The following is a 12745-nucleotide window of genomic DNA, read 5'->3' on the forward strand; positions in this document are numbered from 1 at the left end:
TAACATAATTTTCATTTTTGTGTGAACTATGCCTTGAAGGTGTGGTCACATTAACAAAATTTTGTGGGCAAATAGGTTCATTATAAATAGGGTAGTCATGTATGAAGAACAGCTCATATGAAAGTCACTTTCAAACCAAGCAGCTTTCTGTTGGTCAATGCAGCAAATCCACTGTAAAATCCACTATATTGCCAGAAGTATTGGGTCACCCCCTTCTCATGAACATGTTTGACTACTTTAGTAATTTCTATGAGTACAAATCTTAATGTTAAAGCATATAATGATATTCTAGGGAATTGTGTGCTTCTAATTTTATAGCAACAGTTTGGACAGGACCCTTAGAAGCACACAATTCTCTACAATATCATTATATGCTTTAACATTAAGATTTGTACTCATAGAAATTACTAAGTCGGGGAAGTCGTGGCCTAATGGTTAGAGAGTCGGACTTGTAATCCAAAGGTTGCGGGTTCGAGTCTCCGGCCGGCAGGAATTGTAGGTGGGGGGAGTGAATATCCAGCGCTCTCTCCACCCTCAATACCACGACTGAGGTGCCCTTGAGCAAGGCACTGAACCCCCAACTACTCCCCGGGCGCTGCAGCATAAAATGGCTGCCCACTGCTCCGGGTGTGTGTTCACGGTGTGTGTGTGTTCACTGCTGTGTGTGTGCACGTTGGATGGGTTAAATGCAGAGCACGAATTCCGAGTATGGGTCACCATACTTGGCTGAATGTCACTTCACTTCACTTCACTAAAGTAGTCAAACATGTTCATTAGAAGAAAGTGACCCATTACTTGAAAGACAGTCAAGACTACTGAGATGGGTCTCCTTTGACCCTGAATTTAAACCAGCAATGTCTGATGGGAGGTTTCAATCTTGGTATAGACTTGGCATCACTACTTTTGGTTCAATTTCCTCAAAGGGTGAATTAGATAGTTATCAGGATATCTCTAATATGTATGGCCTGGAAAAATGTGATTTTTTTAGGTATCTTCAAACCAGAACTTATTTCAACAGTGAAATAAGATATTTGGAGAAACATAAACCTAATTTAGTAGATTTATTTATTGATGTTTATAAAAATAAGGATAATAGGAAACTTGTCTCAAAACTTTATTTATGTATTCAATCCAATAAAGAACACTCAACTAGGGAGGTAAGATTAAAATGGGAGAAAGAAGCCAGTCTTGCTATTTCAGAGGAAGAGTGGTTAAATATCTGTTCTGTTCAGGCTACTTCTACTAGTTCCGGTATGTGGAGAGAATTCTGCTGGAGGAATCTTATTAGATACTTTATAACCCCCAAGTTAAAGTCTATTCAGAATGGTAGTAGTGACGGGTAGTGGTTTGTGCTGGAGGAAATGTGGGGAACAACTAGCAGATCACTTTCATGTATTTTGGAACTGCCCAATCATTCAGCCATACTGGCGGGAGGTAACACAAGTAATATACAATATTTTTGATGATGCAATTGATTATTCCTTTTCTACAATTTACTTGGGGAACTTACCGGCTCATTTGACGGTGAGAGAAAAATACTTATTAAAGATATTATTAGCAACCAGCAAGAAAGCTGTAACACGAAAGTGGCTCCAGTCTGATCCCCCAACAAAGTCTGAATGGTTGGACATTGTAACCAGTGTTCAAAATATGGAGAGAATCACTTTCGCATTAAATTTACGGATGGACACATACTCTCAATACTGGGAAAAATGGATTGTGTTTATCTCTTTGTTTTGCAATTTGACCTCTGTATGTACCTGTTAACAAGACCTATGTAAAGATGCAAAGGTGACCTGTTTACCAAGTTCTGCTGTTATCCTTATCCTTTAAAAAAATAAAATATAAAAAAAAAGAAGAGGGTGACCCAATACTTTTGCCAATATAGTGTATGTGCTTACTTTAGCTTTTTTTATACACAAATTAAATTAATTATATGGAAACACATGATAACATCAGAATACAAACATCAAATCCAATCGAAGTTAAAACATATCTATATATAACATATATTGCTTAAAGGGACAGTTCACCCAAAAACTAAAATTCTGTCATCATTTACTCACCCTCAAGTTGCTTTAAAACTGTATGATTTTTTCTTATTCTGAACACAAAAGAAAATATTTTGAAGAATGTGGGCAACCAAACAGCAGTTTCTGCTCCCCACTGACTTCCACAGATTTTTTTCCCCCCTCAGTGGGATTTTTTAAAGAATGTTTTAAAGTCAGTGGGATATTTTAAAGAATGTGGGTAAACACAAGATATTTTAAAGAATGTAGGTAAACAGAAGATATTTTAAAGAATGTAGGTAAACAGTTGTTGGTCCCCGAAGACTTCCATAATACTGACCAACAACTGTTTACCCACATTCTTCAAAATATCTTGTTTTGTGTTTAACAGAAGAAAGAAGGCTCAAGGGTGAGTAAATGATGACACAATTTTCATTTTTGGGTGAACATTCCCCTTTAGTTTTTCTTGAAACTGAGCAGCCTTATAAATAAAATTATCCAAGACTACAAAGAAATTCTGCACACTGCACAAAGCTCAGCAAAAATGGTTTGTACACCTACATTTGTTTATGCAATTGATATGAAACAGACTTAAACCCATCACTTCTGGACACCAACACCACTCGGCTGTATGCTCATAAAACCTCATAAAAGACATTTTGCTGAGATTTAGAAAAATCCGCCTGTCACCTCAAAGTGACGCACTATTATAATCTTATTTTGTCCTACCATTTGCACCACCACCCACTGGCAGCTGGCATTTGTCTTGTGAGTGATGGTGATTTTGCAGGTTTATGAATTTAAGGAAATAAATGGTCACTCACACACAAGGCTCGAGCGGGACAGGGGCTGTTTGTGTGTGTGCGAGTATGAGCTATCGGATAAATGCATTCATGAGTGTGTGTTTATGTGTTTGTGTGTGTGATTAGGCTGAAACAGCCTTGTTCCTGTAGCAGTGCCAGGAGAGCATATCTCGTCCCGGCCTATACATCAGTGTGATCTACCACACATTACTGGATAATTGGATCCATCTTTTGGCCACAGACAAGCATGAATTGATGTGTTTATGATTATGCGTGTTTGAATGTATACAAAATACTTATACCCTCTAGGTCTGTTGTTTAATGTATTTTTAAATCCTCACAATAATAATGTAGTCCGAGACATGGCCTGGCAAGTTGTGCACATTTTTTACATCATTAAGGTTGCTAAAAGCAATAAAAGGTATCTATTCCATGTCTGTCCACGGTTTTGTCCTAACCAGGCACAACATGGCAAGCAATACATTTTGCAGGTACTTGGTTTCTATATTGCCGCATTGCCTCAGGTAGCCTTTTCCAATTTATTGGACCAAAGTAGTGCTTCTCATCTACAGAAACATCCAACATGGACAAAAAGAGACTGATCATGTAAGTTTAAAAAAGACACATTATGACAAATCGTTTATAAAAAGCATGAAGAAAATCGTGAAAATTTATTTTCTTAGTTTTATGCTCATCAGTTGCAGTTCCGTGCATGGCATGAGAGCCATGGTTTATCATTCATATCATTCAAGCAGGTTTTAGCATTCAATGATTCTGTATTTCTCAAGATCATATTTCCAATAAATATTTGCAAACTGCATCGCAAAATTATGTGGTCAGAACCACAGATCTCGACCTGTGATTACAAGAAGTTTCTTGATGTGAACTTGCATAGATCATAAGCAAACTGTAACATTCAGTACAAGCTTTATCTTTTATTGCATAAACGAATAGCATTCAATGTCTGGTAAAATGTCAAGAGAATGAAAGTGGTGTTTTTGAAGGTTCGCAGATATGAATGTGCTCTAGTACCCCAGAGGAACCACAAAGTACAATATAAGAGGGAACCGTCTCAGGTTACGTATGTAACCATGGTTCCCTGAAGGGAAAGAGACGCTGCGTCGGAACACATATGGGAACGGGAGTGGCTCGGATGTCGAGGTCATAGAACCTAACGAAAGTCAGGGGCGTGGACCACCCAGCTGCGTTGCAGATGTCCTGCATGGAACACCTGCCCAGAAGGCCTTGGAGGCCGCCACACCTCGGGTTGAGTGCGCTCTGACTCCCACCGGCGGGGGGAGCTCAGAGGCCTCGTATGCCAAAGCCATGGCACCCACAATCCACCTACTAAGAGAGGGCTTCGTAGCAGGAAGACCCCTCCTAGGCGGACCATAGCACACGGGCAGCTGGTCCGACTTTCTCCACAGGGAGGACCTGTGGATGTATGCGTCTAGTGCTCGCACTGGACACATACGGTTGTGCTTCTCCTGGTCTGGCTCCCCGAAGGGAGGAGGACAGAAGGCCTGCAGTACGACCGGCTGTGGAACGACCGATGGGACCTTCGGAACATACCCCACGCGGGGGTAGAGGAATACTTTCACCGAACCGGGCGCAAAGTGAATAGAGGCCGTAGTCAGGGCCTGAAGGTCACCCACCCTCCTCAGAGAGGTGATAGCCAATAAGAAAATGGTCTTGATAGTGAGGAGTCTCTCAGTTATATCCTGAATGGGCTCGAAAGGTGCATTGCACAGAGCCTCCAGAACCACAGCCAGATCCCACATAGGGACGCGAGATCGTACCGGAGGCCTCAGCCTCAGCGCACCGCGGAGGAAACGTGTAACTAGGGGGTGTCTACCCACTGACTGGCCACCGATAAGGGCGTGGTATGACGAAATAGCTGCCACGTAGACCTTAACAGTGGAATGGGTTACCCCTGCGGAGAAACGGGCCTGCAGGAACTCCAGTACTGCACTAACGGGGCAGTTGACTGGGTCGAGCTGGCGGTCCCCGCACCAAGAAGTGAAGAGCCTCCACTTCAAGGCGTACAGTTTCCTCGTAGAGGGAGCTCTGGATTGAAGGATGGTCTCGACAACCTCGGTTGACAGACCGGAAGCTATGAGCTGTGCCCCCTCAGGGGCCACACCCACAGCTTCCATAACTCCGGGCGAGGGTGCACCTCGGTGCCCCCGGCCTGTGAGAGGAGGTCCCTCCTGACGGGCACTTCCCCCGGAGTGCCGTCGAGGAGAGATATCAGGTCTGAGAACCATACTCGGCCGGCCAGAACGGCGCTACCAACGGTAGACTGACCTCGTCCCGGCGCACTCTCGCCAGAACTCCAGGGAGCAGAGCGATCGGGGGGAAGGCGTACAGACGAAGCCTTGGCCACGTCTGTACCATAGCGTCCAGTCCCGGAGGAGCTAGAGGAACCAGAGGGGACATTGCGCTGACTCTCGAGTGGCGAAGAGGTCCACCTGTGCCTGGCCAAAAACCTTCCACATCTGCTTCACCCCTCGGGGTGTGTGAATGTGCACAGCTCTCAGTGATAGGAGCTTGCCCTGGGACCACACAAGGATCTGGTGTGCCAGCTTATACAAGGGGCGCAACCGCAGACCTCCTTGGTGATTGATGTAAGAGACCACTGCCATGCTGTCGGTGCGCACCAGCACGTGGTGATCTCTTAGGTCTGGGAGGAAGTGCTTGAGCGCACGGAACACAGCTAGGATCTCTAGCTGGTTGATATGCCACGTCAGGTGGCGACCACTCCACAGACCGCGGGCAGTGTGGCCACTCATGACCGCACCCCAACCGGTGAGGGAAGCGTCCGTCGCTAGCGAGACGCGGCGACAAGGAGCTCCCAGCACCGGGTCCCGGGACAAGAACCAAGGATTCCTCCACATGTCTAAGGCACGGACAGCGGCGTGACACTTTGACAGCGCGGAGCGAGTCTCCCCTCAGGGAGACCCCCTTGGTCTTGAGCCACCACTGTAGTGAAAGTGAAAGTGAAGTGACATTCATCCAAGTATGGTGACCCATACTCGGAATTCGTGCTCTGCATTTAACCCATCCAACGTGCACACACACAGCAGTGAACACACACACACCGTGAACACACACCCGGAGCAGTGGGCAGCCATTTATGCTGCGTCGCCCGGGGAGCAGTTGGGGGTTCGGTGCCTTGCTCAAGGGCACCTCAGTCGTGGTATTGAGGGTGGAGAGAGCGCTGGACATTCACTCCCCCACCTACAATTCCTGCCGGCCGGGGACTCGAACCCGCAACCTTTGGATCACGAGTCCAGTTCTCTAACCATTAGGCCACGACTTCCCCTGTAGGGGCCTCATGTACAGCAGGCCAGAAGGAATCACGCTGGACGCAGCTGCCATGAGCCCAAGCAGTCTCTGAAACTGCTTGACAGTGAATGGCTGGCCTTCTCACACTCTCAACTGCCGTGCTACACCTGGATAAGTGGTTCTCTGAGCTGGAGAAAGCACACTTTCCCCGGCGTTTAGTCTTAACCCCCAAATCTTTCATGTGGGCGAGAACGACACCTCGATGCCGAATCGCCGCCCACTCTAATAGAGCGAGGATCGACCAACCGTCGATATAATTGAGTATGCGGATGCCCTGCAGTCGCAACGGGACCAGTGCCGCATCCACACACTTGGTGAAAGTGCAGGGTGAGAGTGCTAGGCCGAGGGGAAGAACCCGATACTGATACGCTTTGCCCCCGAAAGCGAACCTCAGGAACTCCCTGTGAGAGGGAAGGATGGGTACATGGAAATAGACATCTTTGAGGTCTGTCGTGACAAATCAGTCCTCGGACCTGATTTGAGACACGATCTGCCTGACAGTGAGCATCTTGAACTTCAGCTTTCTGGCTGAGCGGTTCAGAAGACTCAAATCCAGTATGGGCCTCAGCCCCCCATCCTTCTTTGGAACAATGAAGTACCGGCTGTAGCAGCCGGCGTTGACTTCGTGAGGAGGAACCAACTCGATGGCTTCCTTCCTCAGCAAAGTATCGACTTCTTGTTCCAGAACCAGAGCCTGCTCGGGGCGGACTGCAGTCACGCAAAACCCCATTGAACAGCGGGGTTGGCCCATCGAACTGGATGGAATAACCATTCTCTACCGTCCGCAGGACCCAAAGAGACACATCCGGCAGTTGCTGCCAGATGATCTACTAAGGGAATCAGTCTCTCGAGACTGACCTCTGGTGTCAGAGAAACGGCCAGACCGCTGTCTCGCTGCGGAGCTCTGGAGGGAGACGCGAAATCTGGCAATTGAGGCGAGTTTCTCAGGCCCGCAGTAACTACCGGCGGGGAATTCTGAGAAAAGCACTCGCTGGGACCTGCTGTGCCCTGGAACTGCAGGGTTGACAGACAAATCCCCGGAGGGCACCGAGGGGAGACGGTCACCGTGAACCGCGGTGTAAGCCGCTCCACCCCAGTAGGGGTCGTCCTCCGTAGTCCTGGGGCTCACCCGTCAGGACCTCTGAACGAACCAGACCCTGCAAGGCAGGACTCAAAGAGACACATTCGGCAGCTCGCTGCCCAATGATCTACTAAGGGAATCAGTCTCTCGAGACCAACCTCTGGGTTCAGAGAAGCGGCCAGACCGCTGTCTCGATGCAGCGCACCGGAACGAGATGCGTGATCCGGTGGCTGAGGCGAGTTTCTCAGGCCCGCTGAAATCACAGGCGGAAGAACCTGAGAGTAACACTCGCTGGGACCTGCTGTGCCCTGGAAATGCAGGGTTGACAGACAAATCCCCGGAAGGCACCGAGGGGAGACGGTCACCGTGTGCCGCGGTGCAAGCCGCTCCACCCCAGTAGGGGTCGCCCTCCGCGGTCCTGGGGCTCGCCCGTCAGGACCTTTCGCGCGAGGAGCTGGTATGCGGAGGAGGCTGCGCCCGCCCAGCAGCCACCTGAGTTTAGAGAGCGCGCATACCCTCTGCCCACCAAAGATGTTGTAAGCAGAGCAGGAGCCTTCAAAGGCGATGCCGTAGAGGGAGACAGATAACTCCCAAGCGTCTGTTCAACCCGCGGCATCGCCGCGTACCCGCGCTCATTCAGTTCCCGCGGGAACGAATGGCCGGGACATTTCACCCGCGATCTCGCCACCTCGGTGAGGAGATCGGGGAAAACGGAAGGCTCCTGTGTAGAAGTAGCTCCTCACACTAGGGCGAGAGAGGCGGCGAAACCTTGTCAACGCTCGTCACATCAAGCTCCTCAGAGGAAGAGAGACGAAGCGTTGAGCCCTCGTCTCGGGGGGAAGAGGCCGCTTCCGAACCGAGAGACGGGGCGCCAGATCAGGCGCGGGAGTAGATAGGGACATGCCCGTCTGACTCTCGCAGCCAGATCAGCCTTTTTCTTTTTTTTTTCTCTGCAAGCCCCACGAGCGCAGCCGCCGCTCTGCCTTTTTTTCTCTCTTTTTTACGGCAGAAGCGGGACCGGCTTATTTTTCTCTTTGTGCTTGTGCAAACACTGCAGCTTACAAAGCTCATAGTTACATCATATTGGGTCGACAGAGGCGGCAAAACCTCGTGAATGCTCGTCACATCAACCTCCTCAGAGGAAGAGAGACGAAGCATTGAGCCCTCGTCTCGGGGGAAGAGACCGCTTCCACACCGAGAGACGGGGCACCAGATCTGGCGGATACGGGAGGAGATAAGGACATGCCCGTCTCACACTCGCCAGCCAGATCAGCCTGCGAGCCCCACGAGTGCAGCCGCCGCTCTGCCTCGGCAGCAGCGGGACTGGCACCGCGTGGGGAGCTCGCGAAGGCTCCCTTCTCGAAGAGAGCCCTCCGGGTGCGGAGAGTACGCAGTGAAAGCCGCTCACAATGAGGGCAATTGGCTCCCTCGAGAGCCGATTCTGCGTCCTCCGCACCCAGGCAGACCACGCACAAATCGTGTGTGTCCTCGCCCGTGATATAGCGAGGGCAAGGATTCACACACGACTTAAAACGTGGTCTGAAAGCTTCACCCCTGAGCTTTCCCTTGGCTTTGGCATGATACTGAATGCTTTCCACTTAAAAAACTAGGACAAACAACAGTAAATAAGACTGACACACACAGAGCGCTTCGCTGAATGACAAAAAGCTGACGCCGGCTCCGCCACACGTGCTTTTATACTTCCTGGTCGTGACGTCACCCCGCCCGTGACGCCTCGCCCTTGTTTGACTGATTACACATCATATTCAGAGCCTGGTCACGCTGAAGGCGTTCCCATATGCGTTCCGACGCAGCTCGAAGTTCCTGGAAGGGAACTGCATTTTAATAAAACAACTTTTGAAAAAGTGAAACAGTGGAGAACAGAAATAGTAGTCCTCATAAACAGTATTTATGTACAGCAATAATCTGACATTCATGCATTCTCAAACCAATTAATTAGCCGAAGTTATTACTTTACCACCTGCGTGATGTCCTTAATGATAGTCCAACATTATTGAATCAACATTGTTCGAATGACTGATGTGCAAAAAAGTCACTACAGTTTAGGGAAAAGTTCATGACTAGCTTATTTTCCCCAATGAAGCATCGTACTATGGTAGTTAAGCAGCAAGCTACGTTGCAGTATGGGAAACACACCCCTGACTGGCTTTATTTTGTGACAACACATTTCAGCATTCACTGGGGACAGACAAGGAATTACTAGATGCTGAATCTTCTTGTATCATACATACGAAACAGTTCCAAGAGAAAGTATGACTGTGCCAGCATGTTCAGGTCTGTATGTGAGCATGCTCAAAGGCATCACTGATAAATGGTTAAAGATTTTGCTGCTGCATTACTCCCTTTTGCACAGCTACATTAGCAGCTTTCTCCCTCTATCCTCAAAATGCTATTACTTCTCCATTAAACCAAACTGCAACTAGAAAAAAAAAATGTGGCGGCATAGGAACAGTCTGTTTTTGCACTTCATTATTATGGCAGTCAATTGATGCTGTATTCTTAATTAATCAATTAAATGTCAGTTAGTCGCAAAAAAAAGCCCGGAAATAAATATGAAGAACTGAAAGAGAGCACATTGTTCTGGCAGACAAATAAAAGTTCATCACAGGCCTCACAGTAATCTATTTTACAATCGAGTGAGTCAATTTGTCCCAGTAAGACTTCAGCTTGTGCTGTTTTCTATTTGTTGGTCCTCATACACATTGAGTTTCACACCTTTGTCTGTTCTTTTGTGTTTTATCATTATCAGCATCTAGTGACATGAGTTAAGACACTATCAACTAAGAAGTAGTTTAAGCTGCAATTCAGCAAGCTGTTTTTGAACACGAATATCTAACTGTAGACTCACAAAAACATGAAGGGTGTACTTCAAGTTTGAACTGCTCCAATGGCAGGAAAATCCATTATAGAATCAGGTTATGGGACATGATTACATCCTGTTGTTGTGCATCCTTTTATAACTGCCACTACATTAACCTGTTAAATTGACAGGCCTAATTATTATGGGCATGTTTAAACTGTATACATATTCTGCATGACTTTTTATGTAAATCTCAACTTTGCTCTTGGGTGATTATTTCCTTTGGGAAACAGTAGAAGAACAGAAAATCTACCATTCCTGTTGTCAAAGTTTGCCTGCCCTTGACGTGTTCACCTGCCCTCGCTCTCTGCTGTCTCTAACGGGACTCCCACCTTTCACACTGCTTTTCCTGGACTGCACTTTGTTCCTGTCAGTATTGCCTGTGGCTGATTCTGTACCTACTTCCACTCTTTCTCTCTTGAAATCAAGCACCGACATTCACTGTTGGGGTAGTCAAGCTACTATTTTGAGAGTGATTCTTCACAGCAATGGTGGAAGCCACCACATTCACACTGGGAAAGAAGAAATATTATATCATTACAAAACCATACTGTGGCAAATATGATCTCTGGTCATCATCATTAGTTTTTTTTTTTGTCAATAATATATATATATATATACTGTATATATATATATATATATATATATAACTATGAGGAAAAGTTTTTTTTTTTTTTGGGGGGGGGGGGGGGTTGTTTGGACAGGAAACAGACAATATGTGAGGGACACACAAAAATATAATAATAATAATAATTTAAAAGGAATTCTGACAATATGTTATCATTAATAGTCATTTAATTAATATTATATCAGCTATCTTGGTAATGTTAGGAAATTAAATTTACTTTAAGAATCTTTCCAATTAAAAGTACTGTGAAAATCAGAATTATTATACGCAGGTATGAATGTAAACTTCCAGCTGACAGAAACTGATCACTTTAAACCGGTGGGCTTTCAGCTAATCGCTATACGTTCATTAATGGTCAAATCTTCTATCAATAATTTCTGGTGCTTAGGCTACATAAAACATTTAAAACAATGCAGCAGATAAAACCTTTTCTGTCCGATTTACAAATCACCTCACGTTCAGCTAAAACAATTTACCTCTTGAAATTAATAAAGTATCTATATCTCTGTCCAGTAAAAAAAAAATAATAATAATAAATCACTTCAGTACCTGATCTTGCTGTTGAGCTGCTTTGGTCGATATATTTGACTCCTTTGCTGTGGTCATGATAACAAATTACCACAGACAGCAAGAGACATTCAGTTTGTGACGAGACCGCTGACGGTTACACAGAGAGAAGATGCTGAAGGGAAAAATGCAGCAAAATCCCAGAGAGACGTGAGATTTGATCTTTAGAGTCGTTCCTCAGAGGACTGGTGCGCCACTTTTGCTAAATTACACAGAGAAAGAAAACGGACACAGTGAGCACCGATCACTGCCTGGAAACCGGTAGACTACGAGTGCAGCGCTGACGAGCTGTTCTCTTCTCCCTTCACGCGCTTGCCGCCTTTTTCACCCCCGCCTCCGCGCACACACGCGCGTGACTGCCGCCTTTTCACCTTCTGCCTGAAGCTTTAGCAAACGAAAAAAGGTGGTAAGTGTGTGCGTACATTAGTTTTCTTTTTTCTTTTTCTTTTTCCTGTTTCCTGTTCGTATATGACACTATGTCATTATATTGCAGAATGTGTATTAATGTATAAGGTTCTACAGCCAGGGGAATAAGATATTTTCAAAATGTGTTTTCTAGCTGTTGTAAATATTACAAATATGAAGCAATGTATTTTCATTTCGCAACTGTTAGGATCAGCTTGTAGTCTTCCACAGTCGCATTGGCCATTATTGATCCGCAGTGTTGGGGAAAGTTACTTTTAAAAGTAATGCATTACAATATTGCGTTACTCTCTAAAAAAGTAACTAATTACGTTACTTAGCTACTTTTTATGGAAAGTAATGCGTTACGTTACTTTTGCGTTACTATTTAAATATGAGCAGGGCTTGATTGTTTTTAATACAAGAAATTACATTAATTCAAATGTAAAAGCCCTGTATCTTGTGAAGGAAAAGTAAATTCACGTCTGTAAAGTAAAACTCAGGATAAGAAGGTTTAACACTCTTCGGCAATAAAAAAACAATGAAGTACAATTGTTAGTTTATCTAAAGTCCTTTTTGCTTATTAGTATGGTTGAACTGGATCATCAAAGGTCAGCAGCAAAGACATTGGTTAATAAAATGGGATTAGATACATTTGTGTTGTTTAGCATATTTAATTATTGCACGTTTGCGTCATATTCTGAGTTTGTATTTCACTGTTTTAATTCATTTTGATGAATACTAAATCTGTTTTTTGCGAGTGGGATGAATTCATGCACATTCACATTTAGATCTATAGTAACAGCATGCTCACACAGCGCACTGTCAGTCAATAAATGGGGAAAAAGTAACTGGCGTTACTTTTTTGAAAAAGTAACTCAGATATTTTCTTGTAAATTAAGAAGTAATGCGTTACTTTACTAGTTACTTGAAAAAAGTAATATTATTACTAGGGGCGGGACTCGATTAAAAAAATTAATCTAATTAATTAGAGGCTTTGTAAGTAATTAATCGAAATTAATCGCA

The 12745-nt window shown here is 45.4% G+C and overlaps 1 protein-coding gene across 1 annotated transcript in view; it reads right to left on the bottom strand.

Annotated features, from left to right (window-relative positions):
* LOC306865072 (A-type potassium channel modulatory protein DPP6-like) overlaps positions 1-11675 on the bottom strand; it is a 195680-nt gene extending 184005 nt beyond the window's left edge. The window contains exon 1 of the mRNA XM_079409437.1: positions 11300-11675. Coding sequence (XP_079265563.1) covers positions 11300-11356 — 57 coding nt within the window. The 5' untranslated portion in view covers positions 11357-11675. The remainder of the gene's footprint in view (positions 1-11299) is intronic.
* Positions 11676-12745: the final 1070 nt, after the last annotated feature.

Source organism: Barbus barbus (assembly GCF_936440315.1).
Source record: "Barbus barbus genome assembly, chromosome: 46".
Taxonomy (NCBI): domain Eukaryota; kingdom Metazoa; phylum Chordata; class Actinopteri; order Cypriniformes; family Cyprinidae; genus Barbus; species Barbus barbus.